The sequence below is a fragment of the Engystomops pustulosus genome, chromosome 2, assembly GCF_040894005.1.
Source record: "Engystomops pustulosus chromosome 2, aEngPut4.maternal, whole genome shotgun sequence".
In the NCBI taxonomy this organism is placed as follows: Eukaryota; Metazoa; Chordata; class Amphibia; order Anura; family Leptodactylidae; genus Engystomops; species Engystomops pustulosus.
In genome coordinates this window covers 192,293,002-192,318,202 of record NC_092412.1, presented here as the reverse complement: position 1 = coordinate 192,318,202, position 25,201 = coordinate 192,293,002, and the positions used below count along the sequence as shown (strand labels likewise).

At 39.6% G+C, this 25,201-nt stretch overlaps 1 protein-coding gene across 1 annotated transcript; it reads left to right on the top strand.

The window, feature by feature from the left end:
• Positions 1-8,261: 8,261 nt before the first annotated feature.
• Positions 8,262-9,419, top strand: LOC140117084 (piggyBac transposable element-derived protein 4-like). Its single transcript, XM_072133516.1, has one exon. The coding sequence runs from the start codon at positions 8,262-8,264 to the stop codon at positions 9,417-9,419; it is 1,158 nt and encodes a 385-aa protein (XP_071989617.1).
• Positions 9,420-25,201: the final 15,782 nt, after the last annotated feature.

Here is a 25,201-nt window from a genome sequence, read left to right as displayed (position 1 = left end):
GGGTCATCTGCCTCATCTTCTATCTACCCCAGATGCTCCAGCTCCTCCTGTCACCTGAGTAAAAAAAAAACACTAATTGCACCAGACTCTGCATGTGCTCCAATGTCCTCCTCCTCCTCCAGTTCAGCCCCCACTGGACTCATGTGGCCATTAGATGTAGTCGCCACTTCTCCAGTGCCCTGACCAGCCAGATTTTGCAGCATCAGTTCCAGGACATGAAGCAGTGGAATAATGTTATTCATCACGTAGTCCTGGCGACTGACTAATGACATGGCCTCTTCAAAGCGCCTGAGCAAATGGCAGGTGACACGCATATGCTGCCAGTGGCTGACATCAAAGTTACACAGGGGTGTACTCCTGTCCGCTTGCATCATCAAAAAATCATTAATGGCTTTTCTCTGTTCATGCAGGTGGTCTAACATGGAGGCTGGAATTCCAACGGGTGGAAACTTTGCATATCAGCCTATGTTGGGGGAGGCCGTCCTGCTGCTGCAATTCGAAGAGGGTGTACTTGGCTTTGAAAGAATTGATGAAGTGCATGCACAGTTTCCTTGCCATTTTTAGAATGTCTTGAATGGGTGTAAGACTTCAGGAACCTTTTGACAACCAGATTGAACATGTGCGCCATGCAGGGTGCATGGACCATCCCTCCTCGGTGCAGCGCGGACACCATGTTCCTCCAATTGTCTGTCACCATGGTTCCAATTTGCAGTTGTCATGGAGAAAGCCACACATTGATTTCTTCTTGCATGACGCGGAGTAGTTACTTCCCTGCGTGACTTTGTTCGCCCAGGCAAACCAGGTTTATAACTGCATGACAACGCTGTGCCCTGCACATGTGGTTTAGTGGAGCAGCACTTAGACTTGTGGAGGCTGAGGTGGTGGAGGTGGAGGCAGACACTGGCACAGGAGCAGCGTCTCCTGATCAAGTTGTTGGTGTGGCTGGGCTGGAAGCACATTCACCCAGTGGGCTATAAAGGACATGTACTGGCCCTGACCGTAGTTACAGCTCCACACATCTGCGCTGCTGTGCACCTTGAAAGAAACCGATAGGAACAAGGACTGGCACACCTTCTGTTCTACATATTTGTGAAGGGTTGGTACTGCCTTTTTGGAAAAGACATATCGGCTTTCTTGGTTCGGCACAAGAAATGAGTTCTCTGAAGGGTGCAGAGTCCACGACTTGGAAAAGGAAGAACTGCAGAACCAAAAACTTGGACAGGAGTACAGTGAACTTCGGCACCTTAGGATGGCTGGACGCATACAGTTGTCTCTTTGTAATCGCCCCATGTAGCCAGGCGTAGCGAGGAGCAGGAGCATCTGTACCGGAAGATGTTGTCAAAGACATACAGCTCCCTTAGACAGAGGTGCTGGAGCCTTGACTGGTTGAAATGGCATGTGTGCCACTAGCTGCTGCTGCTGTTGCTGCAGCGGTATAATGGACCATCACATCTGAGACACGTTTCTCCCAGGCCATTGGATGGTGACGCTGCATGTGGTAAAGCAGGGCCGTGGTGCCAACGTGAGCTCCCTGGCCACGCTTCACTTTCTGCCTGCAGATTCTACATATACATATGCTCGGCTCCTCTGCTGTCTTAACAAAAAACTGTCACACCACCGAGGTGGTAATTTTACCGCCAACACTCTGCACTGAGTGAATACTAACGCCGCTGCCTCGCTGAGCCCCTGTGCCACTGCTTATTTGGACCTGCGAAGTGGGGTTTGGACCTGCAAAGGGAAAAGTTATGGGTCTCAGACTCTGCTGTGTGTTCTCAAAGATTCATAAATTGTTTATAGTGTCATTGCTGACTAAGGTCATTCTAAGCCTTCCCCCGGCCGGGTATTGCTGCAGCAGTTTAAATATTTTTTATGAGGCGTTTGTATTTTGGTTTTGGGCAGATGTCTGAATAGGGAAGGAAAGTGAGCGAAAGTTCCGATATTAGGATAAAGAAATATCACTTTATATTAGTATGCACTTTATTAAAGGTAAAGGTATATTAGTCTGTAATCTCATTGTCTTATTCCTTACAAAGAAATAACTTGTTGGAGCTACAACGTTATATTTTACTCAATAGGAGAATTAGAAAAAACTTTAAAAGCAATAAAAAATAGAACATATTGAGACATAAATGCAGACCCAAGAAATAATTAAGAAAAATGACTTGATTGTGAGTCAGGAAATTGTATTATTATGACATAAATTTGTATGAACAGGGTGCTTATACTGTTTTGTAGGAGTGTGTTGTGCAATTAAAAGATTGCTTCATATGATGTCTTTGCTGATAGATGACCAGCCGAGCACTGATTGAATCGAAAGAACACCTATTCTTCAGTAAATTAACACTTCCAAAGTGAAGGGGGTCCCTGCATCCTGCAGACATAATAAGAAGTCCAATTACAACATTATCTACAAGTCTTTGTGATCTTGTAAGGGTGCCATGGCAATACTCGGTCAGTTAAATAAATACATCCCTAATTAAATGTTTTCTTGACAGTCCAATGGTGTCTATTCATGTAAAACTATCTTGTGCTTACATGGATTAAGACCTGTGAATAGAGGAGCTTTAAAAGAAGTTTTCTTCATTCTGCAGCTATTTATGTAACATTGCCTATATTAAAGGGAACCTGTCCATATAAAATAAACCCATCAAAGTGAAGGCTCCAGAGGTATAGCTGGCTACATATATATCTTTCTGCTCTATAGGGAGGATTCACAAATTCACAAATTTAAAAGTCAGGAAACTACAGCACAACACAGGATCAGGTCAAATCACATAAACTGCTTTATTTCAGCAAGATGCAACATTTTAACTGCCATGTGATCTTCATCAAGCATCTTCACAAAGACTCCATGGTGGTTAAAATGTTGGATTTGGATTTGGATTTGTATGCTGTCTTTTTTTATTAACAAATTCACAAAATTCAGTTGCATTAGTTCAACCATCAGTTGTGCTGATGTGAGAGCAAAAACTTGTGTTACTATCCACAAGTAGTTTGGAACTACTCCCCTAACTTAAAGATAATCTAACAGGGAGATGTGGAACACTAAACCACCCACAGGTCCTTATGGACCAGTGTTATAATGTCCTAAATTGTCTTATAGCAACTCCCTCCATGGGCACGTCTCTTGTGCTTCCTGCAATATATAGTACTTTAATGAAGCCGGAGTACACCGCAGGGCATAGAACTCCGGCTTCAGTGTGGGACTGTGCAGGCACAGGGAGTATCAAGATAAGTAAGGTATGAAGGTTTTTCATTTTACTAGTGTGACAAAAGGAAGTTGGTAAAGAGCGATTTGGGACACTAAACCACCAGTCCATAGGGTGGTTTAGTGTTCCAAATTGCCATGACAGGTCCTCGTTAATGAACACATTAAAGGAGTATTCCCATGAAGACAAGAATGATATTACATTATATTGTTACATGATACAACAATTATATTATTGTGTAAACATCACTAGAGGTTTAAAATTTGAGAACTTTCTTTGATGGGAAACCCCTTTAAAGACAAAAGGGGGAACTAATTAACCCCTTAGCGCTCAGCGGCATACCATTGGCGCTCTGCACCTGAGCCGAACAGGCATCAGGAATCGCGGGATGTCAGCGGTAATCTACTACTGACCTCCCTGAGTAACACCCGCAGTTGAAGGGGGCTCTGACCATGAGTGTTTAACTCGTTAATTGGCGCTGTCAGCGCGAGCGCAGCATTTAAATTGCCTTTGGGGGGGTCTTTCGCCCAAGCCCCCCCCCACCCTGATTTCTACCTATTTAATCCCACAAAAATTGCAATAAAAAGTTATCAAAAAAACATATGTACTCCAGAATGATACTGGTCCCACGAAAAGCAAGCCATCAATAGTAAAAATATTCTGCCACTTGGAAGACGGCAATACAAACATGATAGATTTTTCCCCACATTAGGGTTTTATTTGGCAAATTTAGTAAAACATAAGAAAAAATATTCAAGTCTGGTCCTCGTAATTGTACTGACCCATAGAATACACAAAAAAAGGTAAAAATTCCAGTACAGTATTGATGCTTTTCTACTCCTGCTGTCAGAACTCGCAAATTGTAATGAATGGATCAGGTTTCAGGCCTTTTGCTGGAAAGCCACACTCAGAGCTGCCTGTGATTGACAGCTGCATTTCTGATCCTGGGAAAGCTGGGTGTGCCTCTGAACTCGTTTTGCCTGCAGCTGCGGTTTGAGTGATGGGCAGCTTAGCCAGTCAGTGCTGGAGGCAGTGTCCATTACTGCTTTATATTCTGCTCAGCCCCTTCATTTGGTGCTGGTTATTGCAGTCTATCTGTGTATCTAGTGATCTTGCTATTGGGTTTCTGGCTATTCTGTGTACTGACTTCTGCTTTGCCTACTGACCATTCTATTTGCTATACGAATCTGTACCTTTGCCGCCATCTTGGTTTTGACCCGGTTTGTTTGCCTTCGCTTGTCTGTCTGTATCTGTTGTTTGTCCCTCAGTATCGTTTATCTCCTAGTGTGACCCCACCTTCCTGTCTGTCTAGTGTCGGTTTCTGTTACCAGTGTGAACACTGACCTATATCAGTATCCCGGTTACCTGTCCGCTCCACCATCCAGCAGCTGCCAGACAAAGTAGGTTTTCCCTGTCATCTTGTAGGGTCACTCAGGGATCGTCAGTTAGGTTCCTGATAGTGGGTTCAGGGACCAGGGCGGTCTATCTGCTTTAGGCAGGGCCTTAGCCTGCAGAGACGTCGCAGGGTGAGTTCGCCACCACCTACCTAGTCTGACAGCTAGCACCAAGCCTGGTTGTGGTTGCGCGATTGCTGGACAGGTGCTGAGACCTGCCCTCCAAAATGCCATCACATGGTCCCAAGAACGGAAAAGCTAAAATTTTATTGAGAAAACTAAAATCCTGGCAGCTGCAGGTCCCTTCTTCCCTTCTGCGCCTCGCTGTGCGCCCATAAAACAAGTAACAGCCATGTTTGGGGGAGTCTCTGTACTGGTGGTTTGTAAGGTGGTTTTTCTCTTTTAATCTTTTGGAAATGTGTAAATTTTAAGGCTAATTGAACGTATAACCGACAAAATTTGACCATTGTATATTTCACCTCCATTTTGATTCAATTACTATGAAGATCTCAAGGTGTTAACAATCTTCCTAAAAGCTGTTTCTAATAGTTTGAGGGGTGCAGATCTGAAAATGGGATGATTATGTAGGGGGGTTTAATGCAGAATCTTTGAAATCTCTTTTAAAACAGTATCTACCCCCAAAATGGTCAATTCTAAAAATTAGGAAAATCGATATTCGATTTGCAACCACGTGACATCAAAATAAATTATCTAGACATTTCAGAAATTATGAAAATGTAAAGTAGATATATGGGACATGTTATTCAGCAACTTATTTAGGTGGTAAATCTATCTGCCTGAAAACACTATGATTGCGAATTTCAAAAATGGCAAAGTTTTTGAAAAATTCATTATTTTTTCTTTTTTTTGTAAATAAACGCAAAACTTATCAGCCAAAATTTGCCACTTAAATGAAGTACAACATGTGGGGGAAAAAAACTATCCCAGAATTGTTTTGATAAGTAACAGTGTTCAAAAGTTATAACCATATAAAGCTACGCAAGTCAGAATACAAAAAATGGGGATGAGCCTTAAACTACAAAATGGCTGCATCCTTTAGAGGTTAACCCCTTAATGACCGCCCTATCGGGATTCTACGGTGGTCATTAAGGGTACTTCTTCTGATGCGATGCCTTTCTACGGCGGCACATCAGAAGAAGTTTGCAGGACATCGGGTCCTGCTTCTGCCGGGGTTCAGCTGTGTTAACACAGCCAAGCCCCGGCGCTAACACCCGGGATCGGAAAAGTTCCGATCCCGGGTGTTTAACCCCTTGAACACCGCGGTCAAACACAGACCGCGGTGTTTTAGTGTATGCAGAGGGAGCGCGCTAGCTATCGGCATCCTGCCGAATGAATCGGCACCCTGCCGAGTGAGTCAGAGGCACCCTTCATCAACCGCAGGGTGCCGATGTCTAACAGGGGGCTTCAGCCCCATTTTAACCCCTTAGACACCGCGGTCATACACAGACCGCGGTGTCTTAGTGGATGCAGAGGGAGCGCGCTCCCTCTGCTAACATTCGGCACCATGCCGACTGAATCGGAGGCACCCTGCATTGATTGCAGGGTGCCTATTAGCTTCTGGGGCATTGTAACCCCTTAGACACCGCGGTCACACACAGACCACGGTGTCTTAGTGTATGCAGAGGGAGCGCGCTCCCTCTGCCAACGATCGGCTGAATGCCGAATGAATAAGAGGCACCCTGCATAGATCGCAGGGTGCCAATGTCTAACAGGGGGCTTCAGCCCCATTTTAACCCCTTAGACATCTGTGTATGACCGCGGTGTCTTAGTGGATGCAGAGGGAGCGCACTCCCTCTGCTAACGATCGGCACCCTGCATGGATCACAGGGTGCTGATATACATTTTATTTTAGATGCAGAGGGAGAACAATCCCTCTGCCAACTACCAGCACCCTGCCATATGGATCGCAGGGTGCTGACATCACTGAATATTCTATTGAAATAAGGGAGACCAATGAAATTGGTCTCCGACCATGTGACCACTGTGAAAACCAATCACAGTGGTCACAGCAACTTGTTGCTTTCCAGAGTTCTGTCTCTCCTCACAGTTGTTACTTTCTCTGAGGAGAGAGAGAAGCGGATACAGCGACAGAAGAAAGTCACCCCAAAACAGACACATATTCCCCCTTTTTTGTTAGCTAACTAGTGCTACAGTTAGGTTACAGTTAGGGTTAGGGTTACAAGTAGGGTTAGGGTTACAAGTAGGGTTAGAGTTACAGGTAGGGTTAGGGTTACAGGTAGGGTTAGGGTTACAGGTAGAGTTAGGGTTACAGGTAGGGTTACAGTTAGGGTTAGGGTTACAGTTAGGGTTAGGCTTACAGTTAGCACTCCTAACTGTAACTTTAACTCTAACCTTTTTTTTTTTTTTTTTTTTAATTTTTATTGATTTTTCCAGCAATACAATCATAAAACAAATAAAAGTGCTACATTACATATAAGAAATTTATAACATGTATTAGGTTTCTACCCTTACTAGTTATGGATGGTTGCTAAATAATTGCCAGTCCAACCGGCTAGTTATTTACTTACAGGTTTAGAGGTGGGCCTCTAGATTGCATTATACATAGATCAATTCAATCTTTCGCATATATTATACCCATCCGCATAAACATAGCATTACCAATATTAACAATGTTTAAACCAGGACATGGCAAACATTTTAAGCACGTATAAGGTACTACATTTATATATAACAAACTTTACACCCTAACCTTAGCTGAAACCCTAACCCTTGCTGAAACCCTAATCCTTGCTGAAACCCTAATCCTTGTTGAAACCCTAACCCTAGCTGAAACCCTAACCCTAGCTGTAACCCAACCCTAGTTGTAACCCCAACCCTAGCTTGATCCTTACTGTTGCATTTTGTTGGCTGTTTTTTGTGTAGTGTTACACTACTTGTTTTTTCGGTGTTTTTTACGTGTAATTTTTTGGTTTAAAAAATACAAAAAACTAAAAAAAAAAACATATATAGTTAGGTAGTGTCATAAGTGTCATTTTTTCCGTTCTTGTGAGTGCAGTTTTTTTGTGTGTAGTTACATATCAGTTTTTTTGTGACAAAAAGTTTTACTACACGTGTACTATGGCTCGTCAAAGGTACACGGTGGAGCAAGCATACACCATGTTATGTTCAGACTCTGAGAGCGACACAGAAATGGCGTCTGAGGTGGAAATGCTTTTTAGCAGTGACAGTGATGACAGTGATGCACTCTCTCTAACTGCTAACGCCACTGTAGCATCCACAAGCACAGGGCGTGTTGGAGGAGAGCCGCAAAACACAGATCGCTCTTCACAATATATGGAGTGGCTACCCACCGAGTCCTTTTCCCCTAATATCCCTGATTTTACATCCACACCAGGGATAAATATAAATGTAGAAAATTTTACCCCCCTAGAATTTTACAAAACGTTTATAACGGACGAAGTTTTGGAGCATATTGTCATCCAAACGAATCTTTTGCTCGGCAGTTCCTGACCGAAAATCCAGCTTCCTCCTATGCAAGAAACTGGACCCCCACAAGGATTGAAGAAATCAGAAAATTGTTGGGGCTCATTGAATATGGGTTTGGTAAAAAAAGCCCTCAATTCGATCTTACTGGGCAACAAACCCCACACATGCAACAACAATTTTTTCTGCGGTAATGCCCAGAAGTAGATTTAAGGTGCTTATGCGCTTTCTCCACTTCAACGATAACCAGCAGGCCCCCCTTTCCAGTGATCCTGGCCGTGATCCCTTGTTTAAAATACGTAACCTTATAACTTTTCTGGAGGAGTCATTTAAGTCGGCGTACATCCCAGAAAAAAATGTGGCGGTAGACGAATCCCTTATGAGTTATAAGGGTAGGCTCTCATTTCGCCAGTTTATCCCATCCAAAAGGGCGGAATATGGAATAAAGGTGTATAAGTTATGTGAAAGCGGTACTGGGTACACCTTTGCCTTCCGCGTATATGAAGGCAAAGACCGCGATATAAACCCCCCAGGATGCCCCAGTGACATAGGTTGTAGCGGAAAAATCGTATGGGACTTGATGCGGCCTCTGTTAAATAAGGGGTATCATCTATACACTGATAATTTTTACACCAGTGTCCCCTTGTACAAGCACCTGCATTCTGCTGCTACAGGGGCTTGTGGAACTATCAGGAAAAATAGAAGGGGCTTGCCGCAAGAGCTTTTGAGAACGCGCCTAAGAAGAGGGGAATCAAGCGGTCTTTGCAGTGAAAACATCCTTGCAATTAAATATAATGACCGCAAGGATGTCTTTCTCCTGTCCACCCTCCACCCAGACACAAAAGTGACAGTGAGAGAACGTGGTTCCACCTCTAATAAAGAAAAGCCGGTCTGCGTCACAGAATACAATAAACATATGGGGGCGGTCGATTTGGCTGATCAGGCGCTACAGCCATACCTGGTGCAAAGAAAATCACGCACCTGGTACAAAAAGGTTGCTATCTACTTGATGCAAGTGGCTGCATATAATTCTTTTGTGCTGTATAAAAAATCTAACGGTCAGGATTCTTTTTTTAAATTTCTAGAAAATGTGGTTGAGAACCTTTTATTTCAGTCTCCTGAGCCCACTGTCAGCCATGAGCCAGAAGACGTCCGACGTCTTGTGGAACGTCATTTTATGCACCCTGTGCCAACAACCCCGCATAAGAAATATCCACAAAAGCGTAGTAGAGTATGCAGCAAGAATGGCATACGAAGGGAGATGCGATTTTATTGCCCTTCCTGCCCCTCTAATCCAGGTCTCTGCAACTATCCCTGCTTTGAAGTTTTCCACACTGTCCCACCTTATTAAAAAATGTTTAATCACCGTTTACTTTTAGGGAGAGTTAAAGTTTTTTGGGTGCATTGGCAAATTTGAATTGTGGCAGAAATTTATCATTTTTAAAAAATTCCAAATATCCCTTATACCCCTTGATGAATACTATATGTGCACGGCATGCTGTGCACTGAAATTGTGCCATTACAGAAACATTTTTAATGCGCATAATTTCTTTCACATTGATTTTTGAAAAGCACATATTCAGTAAAATTAACTACACCTCTTGATAAAATTACACAAGGGTGTAGTTTTAATAACGTGGTCATTCAATGGGGAATTTATTTTTTTAAATTTTGTCTCCCAGCCTTTGCAATAGCTTTTTTGGGGAAAAAAATGTTTCTTTCCTTTTTGTAGTCTAATTCTGCAAAAAATGCTCAGTATACCCATTTATAAATTCATTTGGGGGTATAGTTTGCAAAATGGGGTCACTTGTTTGGGGGTTCCGCTGTCCTGGCATTCCAGGGGCTCTCCAAATGCCGCATAGCGCCTGATAACAATTCCAGCCAAATGTGCTTCTGAAACTCAAATGGCACTCTATTCATTGCAAGCCATGCAGTGTGCGCCCCCGGCACTATGAAGCCACAAAAGTGGCATTTCTGTAAGCAGGAGAAATTGGGCAAACCATTTAGGACATATTTTGTATTGTAACCTCTTGTGAAAAATGAAAAATTTGGGGTTAAAATAGCTTTTTTGGGGAAAAATTATTTTTTTTCCATTTTGTAGTCTAATTCTGCAAAAAATCAAAAGGTGAAAATGCTCAGTATACCCATTTATAAATTCATTTGGGGGTACAGTTTGCAAAATGGGGTCACTTGTTTGGGGGTTCCGCTGTCCTGGCATTCCAGGGGCTCTCCAAATGCCGCATAGCGCCTGATAACAATTCCAGCCAAATGTGCTTCTGAAACTCAAATGGCACTCTATTCATTGCAAGCCATGCAGTGTGCGCCCCCGGCACTATGAAGCCACAAAAGTGGCATTTCTGTAAGCAGGAGATATTGGGCAAACCATTTAGGACATATTTTGTATTGTAACCTCTTGTGAAAAATGAAAAATTTGGGGTTAAAATAGCTAAAATAGCCTGATAACAATTCCAGCAAAATGTGCTTCTGAAACTCAAAGGGCGCTCTATTCATTTCAACCCCCGCCATGTTCCCCTACAGCTGTTTAGGGTCACACATATAGTATTAATATATTTTAAAAAAATTGGGTAACAAACTTTGTTGTCCATGTTCTAATTTAACCTTTTGTGAGTTTGTAAATTTTGGGGGTAAATGAAAAGGTTGTTAAAAAATTTTGAAATTTCTAAATTTTATCACTATTGGGTTTTAACTTTTGTGAAATACTTAAAGGGTTAACAAACATTCTACATGTTTTTAATAGTTTAAGATGTGCAGTTTTGAAAAACCTTAGATTTTTGGGAAATTTCTGATATTTGGGCATTACAAATCACTTTCACAACTGCATTGTTCCCTATAAAAATGGCTTTTGAAATTTTATTAAGAATGTGGAAAATTTCTGTTCAACTTACATCCCTTCTAACAACCTCATAGGATAAATGGATAGTTGAAAAAGATAAGCCAACATAAAGCAGACATATGATAAATGTTAATAACTTAATTACTTGGGGGGTATGAATATTTGTGTGAAAAGCAGAAAATTTCACACTTTGAAAATAGCATTTTTTTCCAAATTTTCACCAAATTCACTCTGTTTTCATAAATAAATGTAAAATATAACGCTCATTTTTTTTTTTATGAACAGAAAGTTAAATGTGTCATGAAAAAACAATATCAAAATCACCTTGGTAAATTAAAGTGTTCCGAAGTTATTATCATCTAAAGTGATGCATGTCAGATTTGTAAAATAGAGCCTGGTCATTGAGACTACAGAATGACATATATAAATTTGGACATGGAATTTTACATCACACTACTGTATGGTAAAAAAAAAGGTAAAAAGTGAACAATAGACATAAACGGTTCACTGTAGTGGATTATAATACAGGCAATTTGGGCGGTAGACCAAGGCCCAAGCCTTCTAGGGGCTGTGGCCCTCAAACCACCCACCAAATTTTATACTGAGAATAACCTTAACTCATGAAATCCTTGTACATCTGTTCCTGCTCTCGAAACGCTTGTACACAAGAGCCATTTCAGGACCTTTTAATGTCCTCCATAGTTCCAAAAACCACAGATTTAAAGCAGGCAGAAGGGGCACATCCTCCATTCTCAAAGAAGCTTCATTCTAGTACCATATGTAGAAGTGAATTCCAGACTTGTAGTTAACTAGGGGTTATAATATCCCTACAGCCCAGAGCCCATGACGCCACTGACTGTTTGCATTTTGAAATGATATACATGGAGTCCCCTGGTTACGTACAAGATAGGTTCTGTAAGTCTGAACAGTTATATTTTATAATTGTAACCCCAAACTAAGTGTCTTTGGTCTCGGTGAAAATAGGATTTTACAAATTGTGGGTTGTCATAAAAATAAGGATTAACAATAAAGCTTTACTCGAAACAACTTTGATAACACTAACAGCTGATTATTGTAGCCTGGCACTAAAGTACAGTAAATTACCAGCATCCAGAGGTCCATCTGTAACTAGGGTTCATCTGTAAGTTGAGTGCCCTTAAGTCAGGGACCACCTGTAATGTAATATATAATTACACTGTAATCACCTTTATCAGTGATGGCGAACCTTTTAGAGCCTGAGTGCCCAAATTTTAACCAAAAGCCACTTATTTATTGCAAAGTGCCAGCACAGCAACTTATTTCTCCTCATTGTTTGACAACTTTCAATCGTTCAGCCTCCTAAAAACACCAACGCGATTGAAAGGAGGAGGGCAAATTCGCCTATCATTGTAGGAAGATTCTGTAGGAAGATTCTTTGAGTCCTGTCTGGTGAAATTTATGCTGGGGTGAGGGCCTGGGTGCCCACAGAGAGGGCTCAGAGTGCCGCCTCTGGCACTAGTGCCATAGGTTCGCCACCACTGACCTATATTCGCTCCAGAGCATTTGTGTAGGACTAGTATCTACTACTGTAGATTTAATGTGTGGTGGTGTTATTGTTGTTTATTACAGTATTTATTTGATAATATTTCTCATTTGTACTTGGTGACTTATAAATTGTAAGCTCTTGTGAGCAGGGCCCTCACTATTGTTTCTTTGACCATGTTATTACTCTAACAGGTTTTATTTTGTATGTATATGTGCCCCATGACTTCTAAAGCGCTGCAGAGTTTGATAGAGCTATATAAATAATGATTATTTTTGTTGCTGATGGTGGGGGCTATATTACTTGAGGCTTTGCTTGTCACTTTCACATAATGTTTTTTCACATGTGTGTCTGACCACAGTATGCCAGGAACCAGAAGAGGTTCAAGGTTGCTTTAAAGGCTGAACATCTCTTCATTGTAACTACTTTTTAAGGAGCAAGAAGAGTAGAAGATTTCTGTATGAATTGTGTTTGCCATTCAGTACAGTTAAAGGAAATCTACCTCCAGGATGAAGGAATGTAAACCAAGTACAATGCCATACTGGTGTGTCCCCAGGATCTACTCTTCTTTCAGCTTTCTATTTCTTTGTTGTTAAGAAAAAAGGATTTAAAATTAAGCAAATGAGCCTGTGGGGCTCCAGGCTCCATTAACACCTATGGAGCCCAGAGCCCCTCAGGCTCATTTGAATAATTTTTATAACCCTTGTTTGTAAAAACCAGGTCATAGAAAGCTGAAAGAGGAGCGGATTCTGCCAGAGGAGGCAAACACCAACATGTAAGTGTTTGGTTTACAATCTTTCATCCTTTTATTTAACAAAGACTGACAGAGGATCAGAGCAGTGGCTACTTGGGAGGTAGGTTTTCAGTAGGGGAGTAATGTTGCTTTTATTATGCTATAAATGTTTTAAAGATAACTACTACCAAATTGTATTTTGATTTTGATTTCCTTCTTGCATTCAATTTATCTCCAAATCGATAATTATGTTTTATTGTGTCATGAATATTATGTAAACCCAGCTGCAGGGTCCTTCATCTTACAGTTTAGCCTCTGGTTCACATATGCTTAATGTTGTGAATGTGTGTACATGTAAGCATCCTGATTATGCAAACTTTGATCAGCCTGAATGTTCTACTAAAACATAATGTAAATATGTAAATTAAACTTCAAGCTAAAAACAGTATTTAATGATTTAACACTTTGTGATTGTGATACATTATTCCAGAGAGGAATTGTCTTGACAATTAAACAGTTAACTGTTGACAAATCTGAATATAGAAAGATATGAAGAAGAGGGAAGTAGACTCCTGTAATAGCTCTAGAGAAGAAAAAGGAGATGAGAAACAGTTTCAGATCATTTATTAAAATGCCTGCAGCAAATTTCAGTGACACTTGCCATGGGTAAATAATAGTTGCATTGTTACTGCAATAGCTACTGGCAAGAAACATTGAAGACGGTTTGTTGCCTAAGGCTCCAAAAAGTACAGCGATGCTTTGGGCCATCTTTGGGCATTGTAAATTCTATAAGGTAAGATTGAAATATATATTTTTTAATTTAGAAGACTCAACTTTTTGTCATCTGAGTTAGGCTCAATTCACACTACCATTATTTTATCAATCCCTTCACCTTCAGTAGTTAGTTTCCATTAATACCTTCAACTATACTATGGCTGATGGCTGTTACTAGGAATTTTTCGGGGGCCCTTCCTTACCCACACACACTAGTAGTAGAAGTATATGACTATGATCTGTCCTGAGCTGTTGAAGATTGTAGCCTTTATGGTCTACAATTTTTAAATTATTTGAAGTTTAGAGCTTAAAAACAGATGCAGCAACTACAATCACACAATCAACTACATAGATATGTTATATGTTAGATATGACATGTGACTGCTGTAATGTATTGTCATACATAATCATGTCAATTTATGGGCATATAAATACCTATACTTTTTGTTTTTCTTACAAAACTGCCATTGGCAGGCTAGAAGGCCCATATTCAGACAGGGAAACGTAAGAGTAAAACTTCACTTTTATTGAGTTAACTAAAAATTATAAGCACAAAGGTAACAGAGATGGCATATGCTATTTAGTGCGCATGGGGATGTGTGTTTAAAAATACCTATACTTAATAATCCCTTTGCAAATTAGTCACGCACCTTTTTAAATTGTTGTTTTACTGTGTGCCATTTTTTAACTTTTGAGATGAATTAATAAAGATTTGAAGTTTACATATGTATTGAGATTGTATTTCCTTTTTGGACAAGTTTAGTAATACATAGATATGTATATGTAGATTGCTACATAGATACATAACAATAACCAAACCTACTAAATAGATATGTTACCAGAACAAAGCAGACTACAAAGGTGCAGCAGGACTACAGCAGGACCAAGCTTACTGCATAGATATGATACCAAAACCAAGATTACCATATACATTACCAGAACCAAGGTTACAAAAGGATACCTTACTGGAACAAAGATAAATGCCTAGAAACTGCATCAGAATCAGGATTACTACTAGATACAGGACCAGAACCAAGCATAGTAAGAAGCTTGGTTCTGGTCTAGCTTGGCTCTGGTCTAGCAATGCTGTTGTACTGCTGGAGGTCGAGTTCACTATCAACATCTCTAAAAACACTATGGCAGAGATTAATCATATGCCAGCCCTTGTGCTCCATGCCCCCCATGTCCCGACAAATACATCAAAAGGCTGAGGCCTCTCAATGTATTCGCCAGGAAAACCTTGCCAGGTCTGACCTGCAAATGAACACAGTTTTTAGAAAGTATGCAGGCACGTGCAGCCTATTTGTCCACTCCACTTCATAACTGGGTATGGGTTTATTATTTCCATATTTCTTTACTGTTGACAAAAACTAGCAAATAATTTTAAGATAGCGGAAAACAAAAACAAACATTACTTAAGTATTATTCTTACATATGGTTATGATGGCTTCTTATCTGCTGTAGTATTTCTTTTTCTCAGTGAAACCATTTAATATTCTGTGTCAAATTTTTGAAAAAATGTAGGGTGGAATCCACATTCCATCACTATGAAAGTGCAGCAGTTGAACAGGCTGACTACCCCAATCCGTGCCGGCATAAAACAGCATATGAAGGGGGCTCTTCTCATATGAAGGGGGCTCTGGGCCATCATACGGGCTTGACAACACCATAGAAGTAATGTATCATCAAGAGGTTATACTACAATTCATTGCAATTACTATAAACCATGCTGCTCCCACTCCAAAGGCCCAATTCAATGCAGCTAAAGTGTCCCTAGTTTCAAATCATGACTCCCACCTTGACTAGTTAGTGATAGTTTACTTATAAGGAATATTGATAAAGCTTCACTTTTCAAGCAACAGCAGGTAAATTAGAAACATAATTTAACGCATGATTTGGTTATTTTTCTGCTTCAAGGTTTGGCTAGGTTCCCTTTAATAATGAAAGCATCATCATCATTTTAGAACATCATTTGTTTAAGCGTGCATGGCTTTTTCGCCCATTTTTCGCTCTCAACCTTCAAAAATCCATAACTTTTTCATTTTTCTGTGTACAGAGCTGTGTAGGGGCTTATTTTCTGTGTAATAAATTTTACTTCTCAGTGACCTTATTTATTATCCTATGCCGTGTACTGGGCAGCTGGAAACAAATTCCAAATGTGGTGAAATTGGCAAAGAAACACATTTGCGTCACATTCTTGTGGGCTCAGCTTTTACAACTTTTACTGTGTGGTTCAAATAACACCTTTGCTTTATTCTTAGCTTCTTATTCTTTGCTTATGCAGCAAACCCCACCTCTCTATGAAGAGGGATCAGCCTGTGAGCCCTCTTCATACAGCACATGCATCTATCAGCGTGAACGGGTTAATAATGTGTGTGTGAATGTTTTTATGAGATACTTTATTAAGAAATTCTGCTTAGTTTGTAAAGAAACAGGATCCAATTCTCCCTCCTATAGGGATCTATATTCCAGCCTTTATAGTGGGTAACTATGAAGCTGACTATGAGTTTACGTTTACAAAGCTCAGAGCAGTGAGGATAAACTCCATCACTTTCAGCTTGATTCACATAGCATACTATAGGCTATGTAAACAAACAGGAGAAGAGAGAGGGGGTCCTGTTTTGAATCTGATAGACAGACATCCCTTGACAACAGAGAAGTAGAGCTGTTACTAAGGGAAATTTTTCATTTCTTTACAAACTCCCCCACAAAATATCAACAAATATATAAAAAGACAGTTACTCTTTAATGACTCAACAATTTTGTAATTTCTGCATTGCTGTCATCTAATGGTGTTTATTTATAACTGAGAAACAGTTTGAAAGGTTGTGCTGCTGAGGTGAGGATAGAACGATCCTTCCTATTGCTCCCTTATAGTGAGAATTCTAGAAAAAGGATGAGCAACATCTATAATGTTTACTTCTGGATCTACCTATGTATGCGTTCTCAAAGCAACCACACAATCTGTGCTGGAGTTGAGTCAAGGAGAAACAAAAGTTACAGTATGATGAGATGTCTCATGAGGGCAATGCCAGGATTATGTGAACCTCCAGTCAGCTTTGTGATTTTCTCTCTTTACTGACAACTGGAAGCTTGAGGAAAAAGTCACCACTACAGTCCATTTAGGGGATTCTTGCCATCTGCATCCCCCCAACCAACCTCATGTTCAAGTATTGTGCTTCCACCTTGTGGATATTTTTTAAAGCTGCTAGTAAAGTATGTTCTCTGTTTCACCTGCATCCTCTGTCCCTATGTCTTACTCCCACATAAACATCAGGGCCCTCTGAGCCATCACTGGCCGGTAACTACTACAACTGGAAGTGCCCTTTGAGAAAACAACTACTACCTGTGTGACACATGGTCGCGGTGATTCAGGACTCAGGGAGCACAAGAGCTTTTGATAGAGACTTGGCCACTGCTGGTATCCAGACACAAGAAAATAGTATAATAGATTATAAGAGCTCATACAGATACTGCAAGATTGTTGATTTTTTCTTCTATCTTTTTCATTTTTTAAAACTAGCAGACTGGTGAATTTATTTTTGTGCTTTAATGCAGACCTTTACACCTCACCAGTGCAAGAGTGTTAATACAAAATATTTAAAAGGTATTATTTAAACTAGAAAAAAATATGTAATTGGGGAAATGTCTAATTGACTGTGAAGGATGATATCTGTAAATGTGCAAAAATCCATGATAAGTATATTCAGTCACAACAAGTCAGAATATTATTTTACTCTTTAAGATACTAACTAAATACTGCCACTCTGTACTACCCCTCCACATGGCATTATCCCACAACAAATCAATGACCTTTGTCTGCTATAAATTAATATTATATTCATCATCAGGGGTGGATTAAGACTGCCCTGGGCTGTATGAATATTATAGCCCCTACATGTCAGGAATTCACTTCATATGGTGCTAGAATCGACTTCTTGGAAATTCAGGATGCGTCCTTTCTTCCTGCTTTCATTTTTGCGGTTTCAGGAGCTTTGGAGTCAGTATAAAATTGGCTAAACAATTTGGGTGACCATTGACCCCTTAGAAAGCATGGGCCCCAGGCTGCTGCCCAAACTACCTATATTATAATCCACTACTGTTCATCATATACACTCACCGGCCACTTTATTGGGTACACCATGCTAGTAACGGGTTGGACCCTCTTTTGCCTTCAGAACTGACTCAATTTTTCATGGCATAGATTCAACAAGGTGCTGGAAGCATTCCTCAGAGATTTTGGTCCATATTGACATGATGGCATCACACAGTTGCCGCAGATTTGTCGGCTGCACATACATGATGCGAATCTCCCGTTCCACCACATCCCATGTCACACCATGACACCACCACCACCAGCCTGAACCGTTGATACAAGGCAGGATGGATCCATGATTTCATGTTGTTAACGCCAAATTCTGACCCTACCATCTGAATGTCGCAGCAGAAATCGAGACTCATCAGACCAGGCAACGTTTTTCCAATCTTCTACTGTCCAATTTCGATGAGCTTGTGCAAATTGTAGCCTCAGTTTCCTGTTCTTAACTGAAAGGAGTGGCACCCGGTGTGGTCTTCTGCTGCTGTAGCCCATCTGCCTCAAAGTTCGATGTATTGTGCGTTCAGAGATGCTCTTCTGCCTACCTTGGTTGTAACGGGTGGCAATTTGAGTCACTGTTGCCTTTCTATCAGCTCAAACCAGTCTGCCCATTCTCCTCTGACCTCTGGCATCAACAAGGCATTTTCGCCCACAGAACTGCCGCTCACTGGATGTTTTTTCTTTTTCGGACCATTCTCTGTAAACCCTAGATATGGTTGTGCATGAAAATCCCAGTAGATTAGCAGTTTCTGAAATACTCAGACCAGCCCTTCTGGCACCAACAACCATGCCACGTTCAAAGGCACTCAAATCACCTTTCTTCCCCATACTGATGCTCGGTTTGAACTGCAGGAGATTGTCTTGACCATGTCTACATGCCTAAATGCACTGAGTTGCCGACATGTGATTGGCTGATTAGAAATTAAGTGTTAACGAGAAGTTGGACAAGGTACCTAATAAAGGGGCCTGTGAGTGTAAATATCCTGTTCATATTCTACCTGCCTAAGAGAATATAGCAGATCTACCTATTAAATGGAGTCTCTCATTAATTTTATTAAATGAGGAAAAGCTCCATTCTTAGAGTAATGACCAGGCTAGAAAACAATCTTTACCCGAAGGTAATTCGTGCCACAATGTGCCGTGATAGATAATAATAATAATGATGATTAGGAGGTTGAGTCGTAGACAGTCCACTTTATACCACTCAACCAGGTAATAATCCAGGACAGACAATCTTGGTTCTTTCTCTAGAGATGAAACCTCCTTTATTAGATTTCAGGCCCAGAGTCTGCCAGACAATGACAATGGTGATATCAGCAATAGTGATAGCTCTGGCTTGCGGATATAGATGAATGTACTACCATACTCAGATGTTATACCTCCAGTCATCTATATATTGTACATTCATCCCTTCTATTCCCATTTCTCTATATCCTTCTAAGCCTTCTCTTCTTATACCATTTTCTTTACATTGACTAGAGTGCCGAAGATGTCTTATTGTTGAAAACAGAGATAACTCACTTTCCCACAGCTGCAAGTTTTAGGTGATTGTAATAATGCTAAAACATCCTTCCATATTAGAGTAATATGAGCATGTTAACCTGCACTTATAAAGATAATATAAAATATATTTGTCTACACAAAATGTACCATATTTTGTAATTATTTGGAGTCAATAAAAAAGAGAGATAAAAAAACATAGCATAACAGAGTTATGGCATTTTCTGTTATGAAGCTACATGTCAAAAATCTTTCTCTGCAGTGTTGAACTGGATGGAGACTAACCTCTACCTGTATCTGTTCTACAGTCAAAAGTCAAAATTAGGTTGCCCACAGTTTTCATGATACCTTGTGTTCTGTAATCAAGTAATTTATCTGTAAATCCGGTTTTATTCCTACAAGTAAATCCACTGAACACTGCATAGTGTACATAACAGATCTATATAGTGACTACTCTGGCAGCTTTCATCACTTGGAAGAGCATGGAACATGGAAATAGTAGAAACCAACAGTTACATGAAAAGTATAGTCTTTCCTGTGTGAGCACTAAGGGTTAATAACTGATTTGCATTATGCAGAAAGTAGATCTGAACATAGCTGAGCTTCTGGATGTGAATGTTTGATCCAAAAGGTAATAATTCTGATTTCTACAATTGTAGTCACAAAGTTACATATGGCACCTTATAGGAAAACCCCTATAAGAAAATCCTCACCTGTTTTTATTGTCTTCCTTTAGTTTACCATTGTATCATTATAGGTTCATCTTTATGGAATTGTGTTTTTTTTTAAACTTATGACACTGATATAACATATTTAAAGAGGAACCATCATTTCAAAAACTGTGTTGTAGGGCAGGTTATTTTAAGTCCTTTTGCAATTGGATTAGTGGCCTGAATCTTGCTCCTTCCTCTTGTATTCTGCAGCTTTCCCCCTTTTGTCAGTGACTCTCTATATAGCTGTTGCTAGGCACATTCCGTCTTCACTGAGGAGCTGACTACGGAGGGAGAGACATGCCCACCTGTCCTCTCTCTGCAATCAGCTGATTACCACTGACTACCTCATGTCTGACTGCTCCAGCACTCAGCCATGTGCTGCCAGGAGCACTAACTAATGTAATAACCACACAACAACACTTATCTCTCCCTCAGCTTTCCCTACACTTGTATATAAACAAATAATCCACACAGATACAATCTGCAGATCCATCACATTCCCCCTCCCCCATGACCTCACTTTTCACGGCAGGAAAAGGCAGGAGAGACTCTCCAAGTCTTCAAGCTGTCCCCTGTGTACTGTGCTGAAGTTTTACATGTGCTGTGCTGAAGTTTTACATAGAAACGTAGGTACATAGGTCGATAGATAGGTAGATAGAAAGGATATGCATAGAAAGATAGAAGTTTTTACATGTAAAGTTTAACATGAAGTTACATGAACTTTTACATGTGCTGTGCTGAAGTTTTACATAGATAGGTAGATAGATAGGATATACATAGATATGACTATATATATATATATATATATACATATATATATATGACTAGAAGATAGATAGATAGATAGATAGATAGATAGATAGATAGATAGATAGATAGATAGCTATGACTAGAAGATAGATAGATAGATAGAACCAAGGTCACGTACTAATAGATCTAGGCCTCAAAGTTCTTTTGGCTCATTACCATAATTCTAAAACTTGATTTTAAAAGGAAGGAGGCCATGGATAACAAATATAAGAATATTACTATGACCACAGTGCCTAAATATATGAATGAGTGTCCCTGGTTTATGAGGCTTGATTCTGATGGTAGATTTCCTTTAAGGCCAACCTAAATAGGAAAAAGCTCTGCGTACATTTTGGCCTTCAGTAAGGTGACTATTCTTACCTTTTTATGTCAAACTCTTTCAAAGCAGCTGTTCATAGGAAGACTAAAACAATTCTATCCTCACAATTTAAATCTGTGGTTTCATTTCCTAACGTTGTATCTGCATCGGCACAGGTTTCAGAACCCAGATTCAGAGATAAACTCCCATAGCTGTGAGTTCACAGCATTAGATTATCGGATTAAGCCTATCTATCACAGCAGCTGATGGTTGGCCTAGAAACACGACAAAGTGTACAGTTTACAAAATAAGCTATGTGACAGACATATAAATGTGTCAAACTAACACATTATTGATTAAGTTCACACATTGCATAGGAGAAGTGAAAATGCTAAACCTCTTAACCATGTCACTAATCTGCATTAACCATGCATCATCAGGGTATATTGTGTGTGAACTGATATGGAAGTGTCCCAGAAACATTTCCTTGCTTTTTGCTTTTTTTATATCTATTTCACAAAAACGGTGAGAGAAAACTATAACTAAAAAGCTTCCTTTTGAAGGAATTGGCTTCAAAAACGATTTATTAATTCTGCGAAAAAGTCTTTCAAAGTACCACCTTTCAACATTATTATTCCTTTATGTCCAGGATTCTGCCCTGATTAATTTTAGAAGAGAATGACTGACCATTTTGTTGACATTGAACTTTAATCACACACTTCATACATGGTGGGTGTGAGAACAGAATCCATTTTCACCATGTGTTTTACATTTTGTCTTTACACTGCCTATACTGTATTGTCAGCAAACTACATCTGTCTATGAACCCTTCCCCGACGCACCTAACAGAGATTTCCATGTAAGGTTTTAGCTCTTTATTTGAAAGTGTATAAAAGCCAAACCCCAGGCCACATAAAAGGAAAATCTTTTTGGCAGGCATAAGTGTGTGTTTGTTCATTCATGGTTCTCCGAACAGCTCAACAATTTGGACCCACATCACATCAGAGATAGAGATATTTCTCTAACATGGGTGTTGGCTGCAATATACAGCCAACACCCACTGCTCACACCCGATCTGTGCTTGTACAGATCACAAGTATTATCTTTTTACCTGCTGCTGTGAAAGATGCCAGTGGCAGGTATTTGTCGGCAGTGCTTGGGTGCCACCATCTTGGAGCAGGTCATTACTCCTTGTGACATCATTGGGGAGCAATAATCTGACAGCCTTGAATGACAGGAACTGTCATTCACATTGAGAGACACTCTTATAGATCCATAATCTGCAAAACTGTAGTACGAACGATCAAAGATCCAATGGCTAAAGTACCCTCAGGTGTCTAAATAGTAGTAAAAAAAATTTAATTTTTTAAAAACCTAAAAATTCAAATGACCCCTTTGCCTAAGTGATATAAATATACAAATATAATCATAAAAATGTTAGGTATTGCTGCATCCCTAAAGTCCTGATCAAACAATATATACAAACGGTTCTTCTCGGTGGTGAACCGCGTAACAGAAAATATTGCCCTAATGTCTGAAACACCACTTTTTCACCATTTCACAACACATAAAACATTTACAAAAAGTGATCAAAGGATAATACAGTCCCCTAAATGGTAGTTATGAAAATGTCATTATGTCCCTAAAAACCAACTCCTTATTCAGCTCTGTACACCAAAGTAAGAAAAAGTAATTGTTTTTTTTTCTTTTTTTTTGCAGTAGAGTAAATATAATTTTGCTTATTTATTTATATACAATAATAACAATATATATATATATGTTCATATTGCAAAGAAGAAAAAGAAAATTGGTGTCAAAACAAGGTATAATGAAGAAAATATTTTTTGTACTAAAGGTTTTAATTTTTTAAAATCCATTAAAACATAAAATCTATTTAAATTTGGTATCCCTGTGATTGTACAGACCCCAGGAGCATAGATGTGTCATTTGGGGAGTACAGTGAAAACTGTAAAAACTGTCCACAAGAAAGTGGTGTAAATGTCTTTTTTATACAAATTCATTGCATTTGGATTTTTTTTACAGCTTCCCAGTAACTGGCATGGAATATGAAATGCAGTCAGTAGAAAGTACAATTTGTTAGTCAGATAAAAAGCAATCATACAACTCTGTAAATGGAAAAAGAAAAAAGTTGAGGAGTTTTAAAGATGGGGAGTGAAAAATGTTAACGCAGAACCGCAGTGATGTAGTCCTTAAAGGGCTAAATCCAAAAGTCTTTAATGAGCACCTGTTGCTTTGCCCATGACCTCTTGCAGTGCTATTTGGTGACAGGTGAGCTTTGGCATAGAAATGGGGCAACCAAGTCTGAAAGCAACCACCCGGTCTTCCTTCATAGCCAATAGCTACTGGACATCAGCACTGTGACAAGCAGGTCTCATACACTATGTGGACATAAAAAATGACCACCCAATGCACTAGCTAATATCCAACTAGACCATGAGAAAACCATACAGCTTTCCAGTATATTTTTTTTATTAGCAGAACATTAGTTTGGTGTATTTTTAAGTAAATTGTTTTCTTCAGACACTTCTTTACAATGTCTATAGCATATATTTCTTTATTAATAGTTATGAAATGTTTTGTTTTTCTGAGTAGTTTTTTGTACATTTTTTGAAAAAATAGTTTTTTAGAAAACCAAAATTTTTTAAAATTTATCCACAGTTTACTTTTGCCACCCGGAGGCCCCGTGAACAGCCTTTAATTACTATTGGCACATTGTTCTCTTAAATTATAAGTTATAGTATAAACCCCATGAATTAATTTTAATAGCTCTATACATAAATTTAACACCAGAATTTGGGTTTATGCAGCTTCACTGCTCAACAACCTGGCTTTATACGGAAATAAAGCACCAGAACCAACTTTGTACAGAATGCACCACAGCCATATTCTGTAGGGACACTTGAATTTAAGTTTACAATGTGTTGTGGCACTTGGCCACACTTTCCACTGTACCGTTCTGAGCCTGTTCTTACTGGGTGTGTGCTCCAGTCCTAGCTACAGTCGTAGACTGTTAAACCACTTATTCCAAGTTTTTTAGTGTTTTTGTTTTTCACTTCCCACATTCCTAAGTACATTACATTTATAATATATACATTTTTTATTTTTATGAGGGTGTATTTATAGAATAAGATGGAAAAACTGGAAAATAATACAGTGGAAAAAAGTAGAAAATAAAAATTTGTAGAAAATAAAGTAGAAAATAAAAATTTAAGGAAAAAAAGTAGAAAGCAAAAAATATTATATAAATAAAGGAATTTTGACTGTAGTATGTACGTGTGAAAATGGTAAGAAAGTGTCAGTTTTCAAAAATTGTTCCATTATGATGTTCACTATGTAGCATAATTACTTGTATGTTTAATTGTTTTGTTTTTGTTCATTTGATATATTATATTACTGGCTTTAGACTCGATTCTAAAGTGGAAAATTTAGACATACAATTAGAGATGAGCGAGCACTAAAATGCTTGAGTGCTCGTTACTCGAGACAAACTTTTCCCGATGCTCAAGTGCTCGTCTCGAATAACGAGCCCCATTGAAGTCAATGGGAGACTTGAGAATTTTTCAAGGGGACCAAGGGTCTGCACAGGGAAGCTTGGCCAAACACCTGGAAACCTCAGAAAATGATGGAAACACCACGAAAATGGACAGGAAACAGCAGGGGCAGCATGCATGGATGCCTCTGAAGCTGCTTAATTGCACCATTATGCCAAAATTATGGGCAACATCATGGCAATGACAGAGAGACTGAATGGGGCTAGATAGCATCTAAAACAACCAATAATTGACCCTGACACTATAGAAGACGGCATGCAG

Excerpts from the sequence above, each read along its gene's own strand:
- LOC140117084 (XM_072133516.1), top strand. The coding sequence starts at position 8,262 with ATGCCCAGAAGTAGATTTAAGGTGCTTATGCGCTTTCTCCACTTCAAC.